General features: G+C 37.7%; 1 protein-coding gene across 4 annotated transcripts; it reads left to right on the forward strand.

The window, feature by feature from the left end:
- Positions 1–666: 666 nt before the first annotated feature.
- On the forward strand, positions 667–21,455 carry LOC107228040 (receptor-type guanylate cyclase daf-11). 4 transcript variants are annotated; one of them, XM_046740163.1, is made up of 14 exons: positions 667–1,610; positions 8,100–8,367; positions 11,219–11,316; positions 11,473–11,625; positions 15,409–15,534; positions 15,767–16,006; positions 16,265–16,393; positions 17,542–17,671; positions 19,364–19,486; positions 19,641–19,730; positions 19,904–20,033; positions 20,607–20,825; positions 20,933–21,024; positions 21,314–21,455. In XM_046740163.1, exons 2-14 carry the CDS (start codon positions 8,101–8,103, stop codon positions 21,452–21,454), a joined length of 1,938 nt encoding a protein of 645 aa, XP_046596119.1. In that variant the 5' UTR covers positions 667–1,610; position 8,100; the 3' UTR covers position 21,455. The 4 variants fall into 4 exon arrangements, with proteins under 4 accessions (XP_046596119.1, XP_046596118.1, XP_015524869.1 ...); XM_046740162.1 differs by having other exon boundaries at positions 668–1,958; XM_015669383.2 differs by having other exon boundaries at positions 669–1,958; positions 19,904–20,027.
- Positions 21,456–22,230: the final 775 nt, after the last annotated feature.

The following is a 22,230-nucleotide window of genomic DNA, read 5'->3' on the forward strand; positions in this document are numbered from 1 at the left end:
AAGAGAGAGAGAGAGAGAGAGAAAATTTAAGATAAGGAAATCAAAAAATAAATGAATAAATGAATGAATGAATGGATGAACGATCAGTGAATAAGTGGTGAATGATTGAACGAATGAATGAATGAACGATGAGTGAATAAGTGATGAATGATTGAATGAATAAATGATTGAATGAATGAATGAATGAATGAATGAATGAATGAATGAATGAATGAATGAATGAATGAATGAATGAATGAATGAATGAATGAATGAATGAATGAATGAATGAATCAATCAATCAATCAATCAGTAAATGATGAATGAACGATGTATGATGGATGAATGATACGTATATGAATGAATGAATGAATGAACGAATCAATCAATCAATCAATCAATCAATCAATCAAACGATCAATCAATCCTTCAAAAATCAATGATCGGTGAATAAGTGATGACGGATCGAACGAATCGATGATGGACGACGGATGAATGAATGACGGGGGAACGAGTGACGGATGAATGGGTGAACGAATAGATGAACGAATAAACGAATAAGCGTACTTCTAATTAATATATCTATGGTTGAGGGGGGTCTTCGATAAGTCGGAGAGACGCATGCCCTCAGCTGATTTCACGAAGCTTAGCGTTATTAAGAGCTAGGCGACGCGACGCGAGGCGACTCGACTCGACGCCCGCGTCGATTTACCCATCATACTGTATTTCGCTCCAGTCTTGGTCGGCACTCCGAGCTTTCGATAGTATACGCGTCACAAAACGCCACGAAGCGCACCACCTGTTACCCGTAAATAAATAAATAAATAAATAAATAAACAGATAAACACGTTCGTGCATACCTACGCATAAGTTCGAAGAAATTTTTAACATTCGTTTTCCTTCCACTTCAAACTTCGCGAGATAATTTACCGGAAAATAAACAAATCCGATCGGCGAACGGTTTCATAATATTTCTGTAATTAACGAATACCTTACAACAGAGGAGAAGAAGAAGAAGAAGAAGAAGAAACGAAGAAACGAAAAAAAAAAAAAAATCGATGATGATGTAGAACGAAATAAGACAAATTATCGAATTTCTTACGGCTAATTTTTCATTCCTCTGCTTTTAGTCTCGTTTTTTAGTTTAAATTTTCCATTGGTTTGTACAACGTTGTTGTTTCCTTTACCAACAAATCTGCGGTGGATGTTTTTGGCGGTGGTGGATAAAAAAAAAGAAAAAAAAAAGACACCAGAAAAAGAAAGAAACTTCAGAATTAATAATCATACGTTACTACACCGCAAAGGCTTGGCAAAAATTTGACTCGTCGCGTTGAAATTAATTTCAAAAACGTGTAAAAGTCGTGTATATCATAAAATTTATTTACCAACTGAAATTATAATAAAAGTGTAATAATTGTTGTTTTGTTTAATCGTTTATTCGCCGAAATATCTCTAATATCACGATTGTATAATAACAAAGTTAACATATTGTGTAAGCCCGCAAGTTTCCCGGCGCCTCAAAAATCGACGTTCGTTTTTTCAGCGTCGATTTTGCAAACGTTTTCTTTTTTAATTTAAAAAAAAAAAATTTTTTTTTTTTTCTCCTGCTTCGAGAATCGAGAAAAAGAATTGTAAGCAGAAAGAAAAGTAATGGGAGAATATGATAATAAGTCATCCTGAGACATATGATTCCAAAAACGATATAAAAAGCAAGAAGTCGATTGAAGATAAGAAGAGAAAGGAAAAAAAAAAAAAAAAAAAAAGAAAAAGGGAAAAGGAAAAGGAAATGAACAAATTTCAGGCAAAGTTGCCGATCGTCTAATTTATACAGACATCGGGCGTCGTACGTACGTCTCATCGTTATTCGAATCGCGTGAACAAATAACCGTCAACGAATTAAATTCGGGAAAGGGATTATTCTCGAAAACAATTTATATCTCATTCCCGTTTAACAATTAATTTACACAAAAATACGAAAGGTGGGTATATATATATATATATATATAAAATATATGGATATATACATAACTATAAATTACGATAGGCAACATTATTCTCTAACTTTCTCTCTCTCTCTCTCTTTCTCTGTAACTTCTCAACGCAAAAAAAAATACAAAATTACAAAAATATAGTTTCCAATGATCACCGAACCAAATACACGTATACATATTTCATCAAATATTTACGTGCGCGTGTTCGTGTGTGTGTGTGTGTGTGTGTGGTATTCGTAATCGTTGGCATTGATATGACTTTGTCCAACTGGCGGTTCCTTCTCCCTTCAAATAGCACGCATGCACGTGTATATATATATATATATATACACACACCTAGAAACGATTACACAAACCTATATATATATATATATATATATAGATTCACACATGATAGGCACATATGCATGTATCGCGTAGACACACGGTTATGAAAAGTCTGAATGGAGGAGCAGCGAGTGGGTCTTGAAAGTGGATCCCTTTCTATGGACGTAAGACGTTTAGTTGTATTACTCGTAACTATATAACCACAAGACAAATGCAAATGTCGCACAACATATTCGTGCAAGGTTTGAAACACGTATCTTAGAGGTTACCAACAACACAGCTAGATCTGAACTTGTGAACCGCGAGTGTTGCACGAGGTGGAAAAAGCACAGCTTGAAGAAACACTTGTCACTTGTAGTGAAGTGTGCGATGATCCGTATTGTATATTGGACTGGTTTAAAGAAAATCGACTTCTTTTTTTTTGTTTTCTTTTTTTTTTTTTTCTTTTAAACACTTTCGGAAGGGTGAAAAAAAAAGATGCCTGTCAAAAGCGGAGCTCTCAATGTCAATATTTAGAGGTCGCTGATCGCGGATTCACATTTTCCGTTTGAATAGCGTGGGAAATTGTTTCTTTTTTTTTTTTTCTTCTTCTTTCATTTTCTTTTCTATAATTTTGTAGCTCACAAACCGTTACACAAATCCAAATGATAAAAACATGTGTTCTTACATGAAATTTAACACTGTACGAAAATTGTCTCTCGTCATTTTTTTTGACAAATTGACTCCTTCCAAAGTTGTCCAAGCATTTTTCAGGGTTAAGACCCGTGAAAATAAGATCAGAAAAAAAAATAAGTAAAAAATTATTCGCATACATAGATGAGTACGGTGTGAACGGTGTGAAAAGGGATGATAAAAAGCAGAAGACATTACATGTCTTTTCGTTTGCCGTCGCTTTTACTTTGACGGATTTTTTTTCTTTTTTCTTTTTTTATTTTTTTTTTTTATTTATTTATTTTTTTTTTTTCTCGCCACTCTTGTCGTTGTTTCGATATTATTACATGTATAGATAAAAATCGTGATTTTTCTTCAAACGCGTCGTACGTAAAGTCACGCAAGTACGGGTGAATTCGGAATTTCGAACGTCAACGATAAATCTTGACCAAGAAAGTACAAGGAAAAGAAAAAAAAAAAAAAATCGACACGCGTCGAATTTGATTTGGCAAAGACGAGTCGCGTTTCTTCGAAACGAGGATACATCATCAAAAATGTGTGTCAATTTTTACATATCCTCTATTTCTCTCCTCTCTACATTACATCGATAATTTCAACGCGTAAAACCAACACAACCGTAATAATATCGCAGTTGAATAATAATAATAATAATAATGATAATAATGATAATAATGATAACAATAACAACAACGTTCAAGATGATTTCGGATCGACAATAATTTAACCGCGGCGTTTCGCGATGCACGGCCGAATTTAATTACGATGCACTTTCCATAAGCTGCTGCACGGCTGATCAAGATAATACCAACTATAGTACATATTATGTACACACACACAGACACTGTACATACATGTGTGTATCGCACCGTCTCTAAAACGTGTTTGCTAGATGCAAACGTCATGTGTGTATATTAATGCGTAAATACATAAACACCCAACACCTATGAGTCGACTTGAATATTGCTGTGCTATAATTGAGCTTGTATAAACGATGAAAATTTTCATACACTCCGAGATACGGCGAAACGAAACCTTTCAGGATGATTAGAAAATTGCACTCTGAAAAATATCTCAACTTCTCTCGTCGTCATCCTCCCCGGTATTATAGTGCAATATGTCAAACTATACGTAGGTAGGTAACTACGTACATACACGTATATATGTATATACGTATTCGAGAATTAAAATAACCTGAATAATAAAACCGATGTGGAAATAACGACATAAAACGACGCACTGCACAGCTGTTTTATAATATCGCTATAAACTTTTCCTCACTCACCTGAAATTGTCACCAACAGTTGCGTGGAAATGCGTTTAACAGAATCAGGTCATCATCTACAACAAACGGAGACATGATTAGAATTATAATTAGAATTAGAATTGGAAAGTTATCTTATTGTTTAAGTTGAAAAACAAATTAAGAGACAAAGAGAGAGATGCGAAAATTACTTCAATGCATCATTTTATATGATCGTTAATTTTCTGTCCCGTATAATTTTTGAAATTGATGTACGTCAAAAAGATGAAAGTAACAAGAATTACACACTTTGACCAACGAAATTCTCCACACCATAGCCAGCAATTACATTACACCATCTATACGGATTGATTAATTTAATGACAAACGGTGTGAATTATAATCGTAAAAGAAATCACCCACGTCGAGCAGTGTGTGTATAAATAGCATCGATGTTTTCGGTTATATTCCATCGTAGAGCTAAAAATATACATGTATATTACCTTTACGTATGAACGTATAACAACAAAGAAGAACGAGTAACGAGTTTGTAGTCTTTAATATCGCCTGATCAACGTGAATTTCTTGGAAGGTCTGTAACACCTTCTTTGATGTTCCCACACCCACGCATATAATTTTTGTATTTAGCCCCCCTTTCTTCTTCCCTTTACAGGGTTCACTTAATTGCGAGATCGTAGTGTCGTCTACTTTGCACAGGGTAGCCGCAGAAATTTTTTGAAAAAAAAAGAAGATTTTCCATTACCTAATACCTAATTTTTCCTGACATTTTCCCAGTTCCAGTAAGTTGCTAAAATCTAAATCGTTCACTTTATCAACTCTGTATCAGACTGATATTCAATTCGAATTTAAGAAAATTACAACGAAGAAGAAAAAACGTCAGTTTAAACCCAATTTGATTTCTCGACTATAAAACGTAAACTTATTACCTCGAAAAGAAAAAAGAAACACTTGTAATCACCGAGATAAAAAAATGAATATTTTCACTTTTTTACATTACCAAATTGTAAATCCCCTAACAATTTCAGGTTTTCCAAGTATGTGACCACCCTCCTAAATTACAAGATTAAAAATAAAACAGACGAATCACCGAAAGATAGAAACGGAAACGACGAAGATTTAAGAGTTGTCGAAAAATTCCTTGTACCGGGAGAATCTCTTGAAAGTTGAAAACGAACCGCGCACGCGCGAGTTTTATCGGCTCTTCGCGCAGGCTGGCCAACCCGAGTTTTCAGCCGTCAAACTCTTTCCGCCGGCGACGTGGTTCCTACGAATTTTCGAGGTTAGGATCTCGAACAATCGAGACGGCGACTCGGAAAGGTTTCGGAAGCATTTGTCGTCGGGGCGGAAAGTCGATTCTTCGAAGAACGGTCGGAACTCGACGCTCACGCTCTTTGAAAATTCAAACGTAGACATTTTGCGTAGGTTGGCCCGCCTGCGTCGCGGACAAGAATATCGCCGCGGGAACGTTTCGCCGACCAATGAGATTTGATCATTCGGCGCACGCGCGGTTCATTTTCAAGTTTCAAGAGATTCTCCCGGTGTATGTATACATATTTAGAAAATGTGAGAAAATTTTATCCAAACATATATATATATATTAGAGTGGTTCTCATTTAGAACGTTGACGAATTTATTCCGGATTACCCCACCAAATCAACTATAAATAATTGAAAAACAATTAACAATTTTTTTCAGATTTTTATATCAACTGTAACCCGTGCCTGTAAGAGGAAGGATTTCCCAATTTAAAATACACGTGTTTCGAACACGTTGTTAGTATATATTTTACTGTAAGAGTAATAATGATTCAAAAAATCCACGAATGTGAGGTTCTAGTGAGCAGGAGTGCTACTATCTGAGAAAAAATTCACATCATCGTACCAGGTTATATAGACAATTGCATTTCTTATAAATAAAAAGAAACGGTCAAATTTCTAGGGTTTGCAATTCGTCGAGATTGGTTGATACGATGACGATGTGAATTTTTTCTCAGACAGTAGTACTAATTACTCACTAAATCTTCGCAGTTACAGATTGATTCGAACATCGTCAATCTTACAATAAAATATATGCTGAGAATGTATCTGAAACAAGTGTATTTTTGATATAAAAATCCGAAAGAATTGTTTTTCAATTATTTATAGTTGATTTGGGGGGTGGTCTGGCAAAAAATCATCAACACCCCAAGTAAGGATCACCCTAATATATACATACATACATATATATATATTCTCACACATTTACGACAACGATTACATTTCCGATCGTACCATCGCGTCTCGACTGCAGAACAAACAGTACAGCAGCTTATATTGTACAATGTTGGCAATATTTGCGGAAGAAAGTAGCATGTAGCCGGCGAGGAATCGGAATTGATCCTACCATGGCAACGGGGAAGAGACATTCGATCACGTGCCTTTTACAAGTGCATATACGTGTTCACACATACGCACACCCGCATAACTAGTTCCTATAACACTTCTTCGCCTTACCCGAGATAAGTGATCCTGCATCCCAGACGCATTGACAATCGGTCGAGTAAAGTCCTCTGTCTGCTTGCATAGCTGTGCATAGACATTTATGTATGCGTCAATGTATGCATGTGTACGTACACACGTTTCCGGAATTGCGTCTAACGAATCGTGTCGAAACGCCTCGATGCTAAATCGCGCGAAATATCAAACTTCTATGACGCGTTCTGAGGCAAAGGGGACGAAAATATGTGGGATCGACTAGAAACGATGTTAAATTTTATCATACATACATACATATATATATGTATGCAGGTACATACCCTACATATTGTGAATATAAATTTTACAATATCCAACTTTCTGCGAATTCACTCGAACACGATGCGATTTTCACGTTATACAAGTCGACGTTCTGAACAAAGCTTACGGAAACATGTGGCATGTTTGTAACCTATTTCAAGCTTTTTCGTATTTCAAACTGGTTTTTTTTTTTTTTTTTTTTTACACCAAATATAAATATTCAACTGATCAGTTGCGATGAGATATAAATCGGAAAAAAGTCAACCGCAATAAAGACGATGAGATAATTAAATTTAAATATTAGTGATAATTCCCAAAATTTATCAATCAATTGTTTAAAAACATTGTTTAGCAAATTTTCAGGGAATATATATTTTATTTTTGTCATGTGAAATGAATCAGTTGATTTTTCTGAATATACATAAAATTTTGAAATTTCCGTTTTCGATCAATTTTAATTTTGAAAAATGTTGGATAAGTCGTGAATTTTCGAAAACGGAAATTTCAGAATAAGGGAAAAATTCTCTAATAAATTCGTGTACATTCAGAAGAATCAACGAATTCATTTCGCATGATAAAAAAAATAAAAACAATGTTCCCAGAAAATTTGTTAAACAATGTTTCGTTTAAACAATTTATTCATAACTTTCGGGAATTGTTATTATTTAAATTTAATCATCTTATCGTTTTTATTGTGGTTGATTTTGTTCCATTTTTATCTCATCATAAAGTATTATTCTATATTGTCAACGAGACTCTCTTTTGGTTGAGAAGAAAGAAGGAAAGAAAGAAAGCAAGAAAGACTTAATTCTTAATTTGGCGATAAAGTTAATAACTATCCAAAATATACCTAATAAAACATTAATTTATACGTATAAGATAAACGATCAGGTTGCCTAAAATATACAAAATTTGCCTGAAAATTTTCACATTTATTATCCTGCGCGCCTATACTCAGATACGAAGATCGATTACTAAAAATTCCAAATTTCCAAGCTAGCCAAATTTTGTCTCATGGAATCAGTTTCGACCGTGACGTGAATATTCTTGTTTAAAAAAAGCTAATTTTTTTTTTTTTTTACTCAATTACAACAGCATGTCGCCGCGAAACGGATCCTGCATGGCGGAGATAAGCTCGGTGAGAAGTCTCTCCTCGGAGGACGTTTCCGGGGCGAAAGGAAGTCGTCGTAAGTCGTGCTGGGCGCGAACAACGGATCCGACCCATCGGCGAGGTCGGCGAATCCAGCTGCTGCAGATGCTGGTTCTGCCCTTCATCCCAATCCTAGCGCTGATCGTACAGACGGCGATCACCCTCCACGACATTCTGATATACAGGCAAGAAGTCTCGGATATCGAGACGCAGGTCAGTACCATCGACATTCGACAATAGATACGCTAACTAGGGTGGTTCATTTTTTCACTTTTTTTTTTTTTTTGATGTGCCGATCGAGAAATGTTTTCAAACGTGGTAATTGCTCTCTCATCATCTATGAAAATGGTTCGAAAAGTATGAGGTTGAAGTTGGTAAAGTCACTTTAACGATGCGTGTTCAAGAGACATCGCCAGTAGATCGTAACAAAGAAAACACGTCGATACTTTGAAAAAGCCAACTCCTTTTAAGTCGTTCTAAAATTGTACAACGATTTGTTCCATGATTTTCCGTTACATCGACGTTACTAACTTCAAAATAGTCGAAAAGTAAAACCGAAGCTGACCCAGTCGATAAAACAGAGTGTTTTATCACAATTCGACAATTTTGGACCGCGTAGATCATGCTTAGTTTTATACATTCGAGTGATAAATTCTTTCACCACCTGATCTACCTGTATCGGTGAAAAACACTCGTAGAGGGGGGTGAGGAAATTGGTTCAGAGTTTCAAACATCGCACCCCGTCAACAAGGGTCGCGAAGCTAAAAAATTTGGAGTTTCTAATAATATTTTCAAGCAAATAACTATAAGTGAAAGCCTTGAATGTTTAGGGAAGTTTATTTAACTACAGGAATATCACTTTCCAAGCTTCCAGCTTCGAAATTTATAAACCCATACATGGTCTCAACTAAAAAACACCAATTTTTGAGTTGTGCCACCCTTATCACCGGGCTATATTATACTCTATATGTGTACGTAACGTACGTAACCAGCTAACAATAAGCGACGAACCAATCCTCGCTTTCCCCGAATGATGTAAGACCAAATGCAAACAAGGCACTCCCCCAGATTACCACAAAACCTGACTAATGCCATGCTGCTACTGGTGCACCACTCGTACGGACAGATATAGATTAAAGGGTAGACTATTTGCTCTGCAACATACACTGGTTACTACTTCATGAAATTACGCACTACTTATCTCCATTCTCTGGAGTGGTTGGGGATGTAAGTTGTAGTGAACAGCTTGTTGTACATCGCATTCGCACAAAACGCCCTGCACCACTGATAAAAATTTTCAAATCCACCGACCGATTTCGTATCGATCCATTTTCGCATACACACGTGAATCATTCATGGTGTTCAGGGCTCCTGTAAAATGTCCGTGAATTTTGCTCGTCCTTGAAAAGTCCTAGGAACTATCCTTGAGTTTGTTACGGACTTTTTACTGGACACCATGTTATAGACATATCGAGGAGAAGTGCAAACCTTGAAGAATGTTCGTCATGGAACAGTTAGTTACCGATAACCAATGGATTATACTCTTATTTGATTACATGTACCTAGTTTTAGAATCTCATTCGGTTCGACCTTTCGCTGGAAAGTAAAACGTAGATCGTTGGGGCTATACACTTGATTTGTTGTGCAACCTTCAACACCGAACTCATTTGAAAGAGATAGACTCTTACGGTTTTCCGTCGTTTCATTTGTTTTCGCTCCTTTTTTCTCACTACTGGTGCATACACCACCAGTCGTTCCCAAGAGTTGTGTTTATTTGCCTTACGGTGAGAAGATCCAATGAAGTGTTCTTTCTTTCCTCTGCAATGCCGGTCACACTCTAATTGAAACGTATGGCGTAGGTCGTTCGTCTTCAAATCAGAAAGGTCTTTGCACATCGTCTCAGCCTCTAATTCCAACCCATGAACTTTTCCATTCAACATGTATAATCGTCTCATACCACCACGTGATGAAACAGCAGTGTACGATTTTTATTCAACGATTCACTGCGGAATTAATCTTGTTCTTTCGATCTTCTCTAAACATACCTATGCGAATCTAGGTTCTCGGTGACTTAGGTCTAAATTGACGGTGTTTCATTGGATTCAATGTAATATTTGATAAACTTTCTCCCGACGTCCAGCAATTGAAGAAAGAGAGTGAGAGTGAGAGTGAGAAATGAAACTGGGTTACTGCAGCGACTACTTACGGTCACTCCTCTAGCTATTGCTCAATAAACTGCGTCCAAGAAATGTGGAAAAATGTACCTTACGTCATAACGCGTTACTCGGGGTGGTTCTTCAGCTGACGCCCGAGTGACTCGATCGCTCTTATTTATTTTATACGATCGCTAGGATGCTCCGCCAAGAAGCAACGAGCCATTAGTTAACAATACCGACACATGCATCTACGTATGTAAAGAGTATCGCAGTATGAACGTGCGGGGGAAGGAGAGCGGTCGAGTGAATAATGGCCGCTTCTCGATACTGCAGCTCAAGACGTAACGGTTTTTTTTCGTGTAAATATTGAAAATAAGAATCTCCCTTTACAGTACGAAGGAATAATGGAAAGGAAAAACTAACAAGAAAGATATCCCAGGTCCGTATCTCCGAATTGATTTCTTTTGTAATATGTTAAAGTGGACCAAAAACTAAGCGACTGGTTTTGTTTTCATCTGCCATTGAACACTTTAAGGGTGTGACACCACCCTCCAAAGCAAGGCATGTCAAAGGTCGACTCGGCATTTTCATCCGCAAGAACGTCACATTTCTTAACCAATCCAAATGGAAAAGTTTTCTCATAACGAGAGATGAAAAAACTGCCAAATCACCCTTTGAAATGCCTTATTTCGGACGCTGGTTTCACATCCTTAAAGTGTTTAATGACAGATGAAGAGAAAAAAAAATCACGTTTCGCTCACTTTTTAGTCTACTGTTACATATTACAAAAAAAATCAAATCGGATACCTTCCTTTTAAGATGTCGACTGAACAAGAATGAGATATTTTTAATAAGGACTGAAATGTTGAAAAAAATATAATTTTTACTCACGCCTCGCGTAATTTCAGGTTACGATAGCCACGGACCTGGGAAAAGTTGTGACAAGGATGCAGCTTGAAAGATCAGAAGTAGCTTTCTTCATTTACACTAACGGAAATACGCTGAGGTAAGACTTTGTTGCTTTTTTTTTTTTTTCATTTGCTCTCTTTTTCTTGTTTCTTGTTTTTTGTTCGAAAAGGAACGTGACGAAATATCTCCAGGTTAAGAGAAATTTATCGTCGGTATTTTCTTGAAATATATTATACATTATCTTCTTCGTTAGGTCGAATTTGACCCAAAGATTTGCGGTAACGGATCGAGCCCTCCACAACATGACAACATGGCCTCTAGTTTCGGTGCCTCGAGACGAGACCAAGACCCAAAAATACGATGTAGTTAACAAGGAAGCATTTCAGGAACGGCTCAACGATTTCAGGTGAAATATCGTCATTTCTTATCGTACGTTTTCTCTGCAGTTCTAACGGAAAAAACAAATAAATTAAAAAAAAAAAATAAAGAAAACGCAGGAGAACGAAAAAGGAGCGCAAGGCAAATTATCGAGACAAACAATATTTCGGTATGCATGTAAGAGTTAATATTTAGGCGTGAGGTTGTTTGATAGTTTGATATTCTTTCTGTGATATAATAGTAATCATCCTTCGTTTGAAACTATTTATAATTTTTATCCTACGACGGATATCGTTCGCATCATCCCCGATATCGAAGGAGACGGAAAAAGAGATAAAAATTATAAGAGATAACGACGATATGTTATGTTTGGTAGGAAAATTCCGAGTGTTCGAAGAAACACATTTGTGTACAAATATATAAAAGACGAAACTGGTGATTTGAGAAAAACGAATAAACCAACAAACAAACAAACAAACGACAAGTAAATCGAAAGAAGAGAAAAGTGTTTCAAGTTTGAAAAGAATAAGTTTATACACTGCATCGGTATATAAATACATACATACATATATATATATATAATATATAAGATAAATAATGGTATAATATTATTCCCCTTTTCAGTTTTTTCTTCACGTTTTTCGTTCCTTTCACAATTAATGATCGCGACATGAGATCAATAAAAATATGTTCAGTCCACCGTCACAAATTGTCTGCGATAAATTAAAGAGTATACATAACACGACACTTGAAGAGTCAATAAACCGTCCGTACTTACGCAAGTTTTAAATTCTAGATAAGATCAATTTTTTCCCCTTACTCATACGTAATAAAACAAACCGAACTGTTGACAAAGGAATCGTCGAGCCCGTGACCTATTATTATTAAACATTAGGGTGTTTGAGATCGAGAAGATAAAAAAATGTATAAAAAAATCGGGATTTTTCCAACGTGGCAACCCTACTAAAAAATGTATTTCCATCTTAAAAGAAAGGATTGGGGGTAAAAGAAATATCGTTCTCATTTCGTTTTTCCATATTTTACTATTCACATGTTTTTTTTTTTTTTTTCTTCGATTTCTGATGCATCGTTCTAAAGAATTCATTCGAAATAGCAAATTGGGATGGTGCAGACTGTTGAAAAGAAAACCGTACAACCGGAACCTCAATTGTAATTTCATAAATTAAAGGTTCGTATTGAATTGTCGTTATTTTTTATTAGTGTATGAAAATTAATAATGAAAAATTCGTCATGTAAATAAACTTCTCAAATATCAACCGGCGACTCGATATTACAAGTCTGGATCTTTTTCTTTACGACGTAAATTGACATTTCGGTTCTTAAATGTTTGAAAAACCAAAAAAAAATTTATCGTTCACTATCATTCTACGCAAATTGAAAAAAATCCAAGTAAGAAAAAAAAAAAACTGATCAATCAAAAGAGAAAAAATCTTCCACGTAACATAGAATCTTTTTTTTTTTTTTCTTTGTTAACTCAAACAAATTTTTTAGAGAACGCCACGTTGGAAAATCGGGTATTGTGAATTTGTTTTTCTCTCTCTCTCTCTCTCTCTCTCTCTCTCTCTCTCTCTTCATTTCACATCCGATACACCCTGTCGCGTGTTCATAATAGATACGTTATGCGTAACAACTGCCGGCGAGAAATAACCCCCATGACTTATAGAAGTATAACGTAGTCACGCCCTGGCGATGCATTAGCTAATACACTTACATTCCCGACTAAACATAAATGTAGCCACTAGAACTCTTGCTAAACACCGAAACAAACGTATCCATAACCTACAAAGACGTTGTTGTTTGCCGATATTATACGCGCGTGTAAAGGCTATCTGTCACATGTGTAACATATACGCATAAAGGTACACGTATACATATACATTATACATATATACAGTATTTCACGACGTTCTATACTTCGTAATATATTAAATGTATGTATACGTTTCTTGCGCGTGCATTCGGTATCATCGGATATTGACATAAATGTTGCAAGCGCATAATGCAATATTTTCCATATTATAGATTTTAGGGTATGCCGGAGAAAAAGGAAGAACAAAAAAAAAAAATTCTCAATTATCTTTTTTCCAAACGCGCAATCAAATTTCGTCTAATCATCTCGAACGTCGTATCTAAACCAGTTTACTTTATTTTTTCCACATTCCATTAAAACGACACGTAATAAGAAAAAAGAAATTTTTGATTTTTGTTTCGCTCAATTTTGTTTTTTTTTTTTTTTTTTTTATTAACCAAAATATTAATTTTTCAACAATAATTGTCAAGACATCTCACAAGTAAACCTCAAACGCTATTCGATCAGTCTTGAAAAAATTATGTCAAACCTAACTAACGTACGACACTTGCGACTTACCAGCCCCTCAATTATTCACCTATATATATATTCACAAAAGTTGAAGTGAGTATGAAGAAAACACCGAACCGTATTACCCCAAAATTTATCGCGTAATGGGTACAAGAGGATGAACGTAAAAGAGGGTGGAAAAAGTAACGGAAAAAAAAGGGGAAAACAGAGGGAAAAAAAAACAAAAAAAAAAATTGAAATAACGGGGTCATAGTCGCGTAGAACCCCGTGGTGAGGGGGGATAAATGGAGCGTACGAAAGGGATTAGGGGAGGGACTCGGTCCTTCTACTTGTTGAACTCGTCAACCTTGTAGGTGGAACGAGTTGGTAATTTCTGGTGAATTGTAAGAGGGGCCGATGCTCGTTCTCATCGATGGATCCAACAAGACGATAATCCATCGACTATCCCGATACAGTGGTGGTCGGTTGACGCGTACGTTTCCATTACACCGTGTGGAACACGTGCAAGGTTATAAACAGTGTTCGACGTAGGTGGGTAGGTTGGGTAGATGGTTAGGATCGCGCAACCATTGACCTAATAAATACCCTCAAAGAGAGCTTGGCACGATGCTGGGAGAGAGATGGAGGGGCTGGTTATACCGAGGTTGCGAGTGACACGTTACCGCACTGGTGACCATCTGGAACGCAACCGCATTTTGTATTTTTAGACCTAAGTAGGTACCGTCAACCACCCCCCGATGCTCGATACTTCGATTAAACACGCAACACCGCGAAGGGTGTTCCGGACATTTCGATTGAGACGGTTTCGAGTCTGACTGACTGCCAACTTCGACCCTTTGCGGCACAGCGTCTCGTGTGTGTGAGAAGAGACCTTTTTGTCAATCGGTTATTCAAGATTTATACACAATTTTGCGCGTAATTCGACTTCTATGATGTCAATGTCGATGTTTTCAGAGGGATTACGATGATTCCGCGGATATAGTGAACGTTGTGAATAAATAAGGTGTCGAAAATTACTGGTTTTGGGAAGTGGAACTCGGTAATCTTGGATTTTGCGGGTCGCTGAAAACGAATCCGATGTTGAGATTTGTAAATTCGAAAATAGCGGATCCGATACGACGGACTGTAAATATAAAAATTAATGCGATTCGCTTGATATTTGCTGCTCGGAGATTTTGGGAGTCACTGAAGACGAATCCAACGTCAAAATTTCAAAATTCAAGACGGCGGATCCAATATGGTGGACTAAAAATGTTAAAATTGGACCTATCCGATGGCATTAGACCCACCGTTTTAAATTTTCAAAACTTCTCAGAACCGACCCAATTTTTGAAATCAGTGACCTCGAGAACTTATAAACCATGTATACCCAGTTTCAATTTGGTTTGAACCAACCCAGTTGACTGCAACGAAAAATGTACGCTTCAGGGGGTTAAAAAAAAAAAAAAAAAACTGAAATTTCACTTTTAGGGAAAAAATCAGCTCCGAAGAGAGCAGCATATCCGAAGTTATGGCCTGGTACACGAGTGTAAACGCGGCTATGCTAGATCACCTGACTAACCAGATAAAAGAGACCGACAACAGCGGAGTTTGGAGGTATAAATCGTACATAATAATAATAATAATAGGATTTAAAAATGAATGGGAAAAGAATGTCAGTTTTTTGTTTTTTTTTTTTTTTTTTTTTTTGTCATCCAATTTCATACAGACTTTTAACGCAACGATTCAAATCTCTGACTCTTCCAGGCTTGTAACGTGACTTGTATTTTAATATGACTCGTTGTTTTTTTCTTTTGTTTTTGTTTTTCTTTCTCTTCTTCATCCTTAGGTATCTGATATCTTTCAAGAATCTTCTTCGAAGCATCGAGAGTCTGGGAATCGCTTCGGTATACGGAATAAATTACTTTGGACGAGGAATACTGACCGGCGACAGCTACGTAAGTTACGTACGCCACGAGGCGTTGGGAAGAGATCTTTTAAACGGATCGCTAACCTACGTACCGTCGTTGAAGAAATTTTACGATCACCTGACGCTCACGATGCCTGATTACGGAAAAATTAAGTCCAGGTAATTGTTTCTTTGATTACACGGGTCGAGGATAAAATAAAAAATTGCAATATCTTTTCATCGGGTTATAATAATCCGACGAATGAATTTTGATTCCGTGCATCGAGTACTGATAAAAAAATATTCAATTATTATAATAATAAAATTTGTTTTTCTCTTTTTTTTTTTTGACGAAATTAATTTCTCTCGTCTCGTTTTTGAAATTTTAATTTTTTTTTTTTTTATTTCGTATCCTTAATTCTCCTCTCCTCTTCTCAGGAGGGATGACATTTTGGAAAATCGAAAACGTCAGCCGAGCGTCGATGACGCCATAGCCTATTTCGACTCCATGGCCACTTACGTCGATGAACTTAGAAAATTACAACGCGAACTGCGTCGCATGATTAGGTGGGTGATATATTATATTGTTACGTTATTCTCTTCTCTCTTTCTCTCTCCGCCTCCGTCTGTTTTCATACTCGTCCATGCTAAGAGTATTTTTGTCAGTAATACTCACCATTTTTTCTATTTTTACTTATTGCATTAACTCTCTATCCAGATCGTTCGACTTTACGACAACGAGCGTTATTCTATCATCGTTCTTTCCTCTTGTCATTTTTACTTCGTTACTCACCGATGTCCATACCGTATATTTACACACAAATGTTCGAAGAAATTTTACTTGTATCTATCATTATTATCTCACCATTTGTCCACATAGCATTACTCGTTTCTGTTTCATTCTAAATTTTCTTCTCACCTTCGTACACATTTACATTTACATTTTACTGTATTTTATTTCTTGTCACCACTTTATACCATCTTCCTGCGACTCGTCCGATATTTCTACAGCCTACACAAACAATCCATCTGTCCGTCTATCTATTTATCTGTCTATCTATCCATCCGTCTATCTGTTTATCTGTCCATCCCTCCACCTATCTATCTAACGTGCGGCAAAATTTGAACAACGATAAACGCGCCGAGTGAGATTCAATTCAACTTTTATACGCGCGTCGAGTTGAATGGATACTGCATTATACTGAATATTTGCATGCAATTTTCACCCTTAGCTCTAAACGGTCTTACGTAATCGACGATGAATTCCGTTGTAAAAGCAAAATGAATTATTGTCATTGCTCGCGATATTGCGCAATAACCAGAGAATTTTCATTACTTTTGTGAATTTATTCTAGCTATATTATACACACACGCGTGAAAAAATTACGCTAATTTTATGTAAATAATTATACCCGTGCGTTTTGCAATGATTGGAAAACTCAACGCTGTTATAACGTATAAGACAGAGAGTATTTATTTAAAAGCGTATATTTATAGCCTTATAACGTGTTTTATACATGAACGGTTTTCGAATCAACTCTCGTGCTACTATTAAGTACAGTGATTGTGATTATCTTGTGACTTATTTTTATTTCCTTATTCCTCTCTCCTTCTCCTTCTCTCTCTCTTTCTCTTACTCTTTTTTTTCTCTCGCTGCCTTCGCTTGCAGATTATTATATATACGTTTTTCTCTCTCCCTCTCTCTCTTCCTGCAGGGATTACGTGAACTCAAATCTTCAGGACGCGAGTAACAAGGAAGTCGCCGGTATCGCGATCGTAGTTCTGGTTCTCGTCATTTCACCAATTATAATAATACTCGTTCGAAACGCCGTCGCTACAATTCAGGTGAGTTAAATTCAATACTGCGTTTTAATAAAGATTGATGAAACGGTAATTCCGAACACCTATCCCATCTACATCGTTCACATTCAAATTTTCAAAATAACATTACCCATTCCTAAGAGGATGACTGAAATTATCTTAAATTGGATCCCCTGATATCAATGAATCACCGTAATACCAAATTTTTATTTTCTTCAGCTCGTCAATTTACCATCGTTTGAAATGTTCAATCAATATTAATAGACAACGCGACGTGAACGGAAATTTCCACCAAGTTTTAACTACGGCGTAGAAACGCAGGTTCAACCCCCATTCATCCCCTAGACCGAGAAGTGTCGACCTCGCATAACGTCTATAAGTCAATTTTCGTCCCTGGTATTAATATACCTGTATATTATAGAACTCAAGAAGGCAATTGAACCTCATAAAATCGAGGAGGCCTTTTAAAAGTACCGGGTGGAGCGAGTCAACTCATATATATATATATATACATGTATATATATATATATATATGTAACACTGTAAAGAACGCAATCCTCTCATACATCCATCCATCGATTTATAATACCGGTCGGTTGAATGAATGATTGTTTGCAAATCGTATAATTGTCACATTAGAGTGATCGATGATCGTAGTTATTGGAACTTGGCAGAAATCGAAAAAAAAAAAAAAAAACACCACAACGATAATAATGTAAAATTAGAAATTTGAAAATTTATCGATAACCGCCATGATTATTTACAACACGAACACCCGGTGTGTTTTAATCTCGAACCATCCACCAGCTGTGAGGTCGTATGTACATTGTACATACATATCCATATACCATACATATATATGACAAACATAATAATCGATATTATTTTTCTGTTGTTCCATATGTGGTATATAGGGGTGAACAATTATTTTCATTCTGTATGTTATAAACGAATCCAATACAGGGTAAACGGCGTATGCATGTGACACGAATTGAAATCGAACCTTCGATTTCGTATCCCTTAAAATTCATGACATTGAAATAATCTGGCAAAAAGAAGAAAACAAAAAAAAAAAAAAACATTACCTCCTTAATCCAGTGTGAAATTAATGAAGATATAATGAAAACTCGAATACTTCAATTTAAGGGGTAACTCTTCTCTGGGATTTTGGGAAATTCGTTTTTTTATTTTTTTTTTTTTGGTTTAAACAATATTTAAACAGATTACTTGAACACCGTTGCATGAATCGATTTGTAATTTTGACAGTAGCTTCACAATTACATTCTCTGTCGTATTACGTAGCCGTTATTTTTTTTTCTTTTTTTTTAACGTGAAATTTTTTTTTTGGCCAAAAATCGTTTCATTTTTTCCAAAGTGCACCATTTCTACCAAATTTTTCTAGATTTTCGATCCAGGTCTTATATTTAACGAGAAATCCGTCCTCCCGTGAAGGAGTTTTAAAAAAAGGCGATGTCATAGGTTGGATCTGTCACCGCCATTTTGCATTCAAAACAATGATAAATTTTTCTTTTTTTTTTTTCTTTTCTACAGTTCAGTACGTGTTAAATGAACCCTCCGAAAATAAATCCTAATCCTTTTTCTGTACTCCCAAAATAAATCGTCAAAGTCGGGCCTTTTTTTTCGGCCGTTAGTTAAAGCGGCGTAACTCCTTAAACGAGTTGAAACTCGTATCTAATTTTTATTGCCGTGTTACAGATGTACGCGGCCAATTTAGCCCAGAAGGCACGAGAATTGAAGAGGGAAAAGAGAAAGAGCGACACACTCCTATTTCAAATGCTACCCCCGAGTGTTGCTCAGCAGTTGAAGCAGACGCAACAGGTTACAAAGCCATTACAATTCGGAGGGTGCTAAGCCCTCGCATTGTTTTTTATTCATTTATTTATTTATTTTTCATCCCTTTCAATACCAATTTCTTTCCCCCGACGATAATCTCTACAGTAAATCGACCTCAATTTTTTTTCACCCTTCACAGGTTCCCGCCGAATATTACGAGGCTGTGACAGTTTACTTCAGTGACATCGTTGGATTCACAGAAATAGCAGCTGAAACCACGCCGCTCGAGGTATAAGGGTTGAAAAAATTTTACACGTAATAATACACTGTGAAAAAGAATGGCAAAAATTTGATTGTGGAAAAAAAAAAAAAGGGACAGAAAAGATTGGCCTGTGAAGCGAAAGACGATGTTTCATTCTTCTATAAGAGTTCGGGAGTTTAAAAGAACGTTAATTCTCGCAGGTAGTTACATTTTTGAATTCAATCTACAAGCTCTTCGACGCGAGGATCGAATGCTACGACGTCTACAAGGTCGAAACGATCGGTGACTCGTACATGGTCGCCTCCGGACTTCCAGTGAAAAATGGTAAATGTACGAAAACTCCCCTGCATTCCGACTATCCACCCCATCAGCCATAAACACCAGGATTATTAACATTGAAAAATCGAATCAACGCGCATCAAAGATCTGGTCGCATCAAATCTGAGACATATCGTGAACGGAGCTGAATAATAAAAAAGAAATATCAATTTTTAAACCTGCAATAACGTCTCCGCGGTACAATTTTTCAAATTTTCTAATCATCTTGCATCAACTTGTCGATGAAACTGCTCCAAGCTCAACGTCCTGCACGTTTCTTCGTCGTACAGCTGTTCTAGATCACGCCCTCAAATTTGTATTTTTCACACCTGTCAGTAGTGATACAAGAGGGGTTCTGCGTGCAGATTCCAACACCGACATTTTACTGACATTTTTAGCCGCTTCACAGCTCAGACACAAACCCTTTTTTACCGACGATCGATAAAGTCGACCAGAGTGAGGATTACCCACGACCGGAAAAAAGGGTTTGCGTCTGAGATGTGAAGCGGCTAAAAATGTCAGTGAGATGACGGTATTGGGATCTGCACGCACAACCCCCCTTGTATCACTACTCCTGTGTCGCAGGTGACAAGCACGTCTCCGAAATCGCGACGATGGCTTTGGACCTGTTAGCCGCATCGACGGTCTTCCAAGTGCCCCGAAGACCCGGCGAACGTCTCCAAATACGAAGCGGAGTCCACACCGGACCAGTCGTAGCCGGAATAGTTGGAACTAAGATGCCGCGTTATTGCCTCTTCGGAGACACCGTGAACACCGCAAGTCGCATGGAATCTACCGGTGAAGGTAACACAAAGATTGACGAGACAAGAGAGCCAGTAAATTAATACCAATTGATTTGCCAAGATCGACTTAAACACCGCGTTAATCGATACCTCGCCGTTTACTTTCAGCTCTACGCATCCACATCAGTCTCGAAATGAAAAAGGCACTGGACGCCGTTGGCGGTTTCAGAATCGAGCATCGAGGTCTGGTCGACGTTAAGGTTAGAAAAATACAAAATTCCGCACACTATCTAGGTATTCGTGCAAATGATGTCCGACCTCGCAATTGTACTGTACACAGTTAACGATTGCTCAATTGTGCCTTGCGTCTAAAGCTTGAAGATTAAGAAGATACTGCGAAGAGCATAAAACTGTATCCAAAATTGAGCACGAAGTATACGCGTATAGGTCATGTCCATGACAATCTTTGATATAGGACACAACGACACTCTGCTTTCCGTAGTACGTGTAACACGTTCCATAAAAAACTGTTTGGTCCCGATGTTGCAGGGAAAGGGTCTAATGGACACTTACTGGCTAGAGTGCAAGGACGGAGGAATAGCGAGAGCGGCCGAGCTGGACCTGCCGTCATTCTTCGAGGATGTGAGACCAGTTTTCATGCGACGTCTACGAGAGGAAGACACACTCTGATGCGAGCCATACTCCCGCCGAGACCTGTGGTACCTGAACAAGCCGGGTCCTTTGCGTCCCAACCCATGCATACGTCTCTCCCAGCCAAACCTGATAGACCACTTGAAATGTCCGGGAACGAAAAGGACGCGACTGTCGCAGCCGAATCTGCACATAGGTCCCGTCCGTTACCCTCAATCCCAATCGAGCATAGAATCGCAGGACTCGATGCCGAGCGACGCGACGCGTTCAACAGCGCCGAGTTCGGTATTCACACCACCAGGCCAACGTAGCCGATATTCGCAACCAAATTTGCCGACGTTATCGGTCTGCTACAACGAGGTTCAAAGGGCATCCTCGGCGTCACCGGACAGAAGAACAAGGATGTCACAGCCTACACTGAACTCGAGTTTGTCGGGAATAAATTTCGTCGGTACGATAAGCCGGGGTCGTCTCTCGTATCCGAGCCTTAGAGCGTCGGGTGAGAATTACATGAACCTTAGAATAGACGAGGAGAGATTGTCAGCGCCGAACGTTAACTCGGCCGGTCTTCAGGACCGGGAATTTGAACTGCGTCGAGGATCCCACGACGCGACTCACGTCCTACGCCGCGATCCTCCTCACAAAAGGGAACGACTTTCGCAGCCAACGCTGGTCCCCGGGGATTACTACCCGGGTCGAGGCCATCAGAGACTGTCGCAGCCGTGTCTGAGCTCGGGACGAGACCTTCAGGCGATACTGAACTCGCCGATAAAGCACAAGCGGTTCTTCCCCCCGCCGAAGGTCGCCAGTCAGAG

This window comes from Neodiprion lecontei, chromosome 5, assembly GCF_021901455.1.
Source record: "Neodiprion lecontei isolate iyNeoLeco1 chromosome 5, iyNeoLeco1.1, whole genome shotgun sequence".
Taxonomy (NCBI): Eukaryota; Metazoa; Arthropoda; class Insecta; order Hymenoptera; family Diprionidae; genus Neodiprion; species Neodiprion lecontei.

Bases quoted from the DNA above. Each gene is read 5' to 3' on its own strand.
- LOC107228040 (XM_046740163.1), top strand. From the start codon at position 8,101: ATGTCGCCGCGAAACGGATCCTGCATGGCGGAGATAAGCTCGGTGAGA. The intron at 11,317-11,472 runs GTAAGACTTTGT...CTTCTTCGTTAG, and splicing joins ACTAACGGAAATACGCTGAG to GTCGAATTTGACCCAAAGAT. The intron at 16,394-17,541 runs GTGGGTGATATA...CTCTTCCTGCAG, and splicing joins GAACTGCGTCGCATGATTAG to GGATTACGTGAACTCAAATC.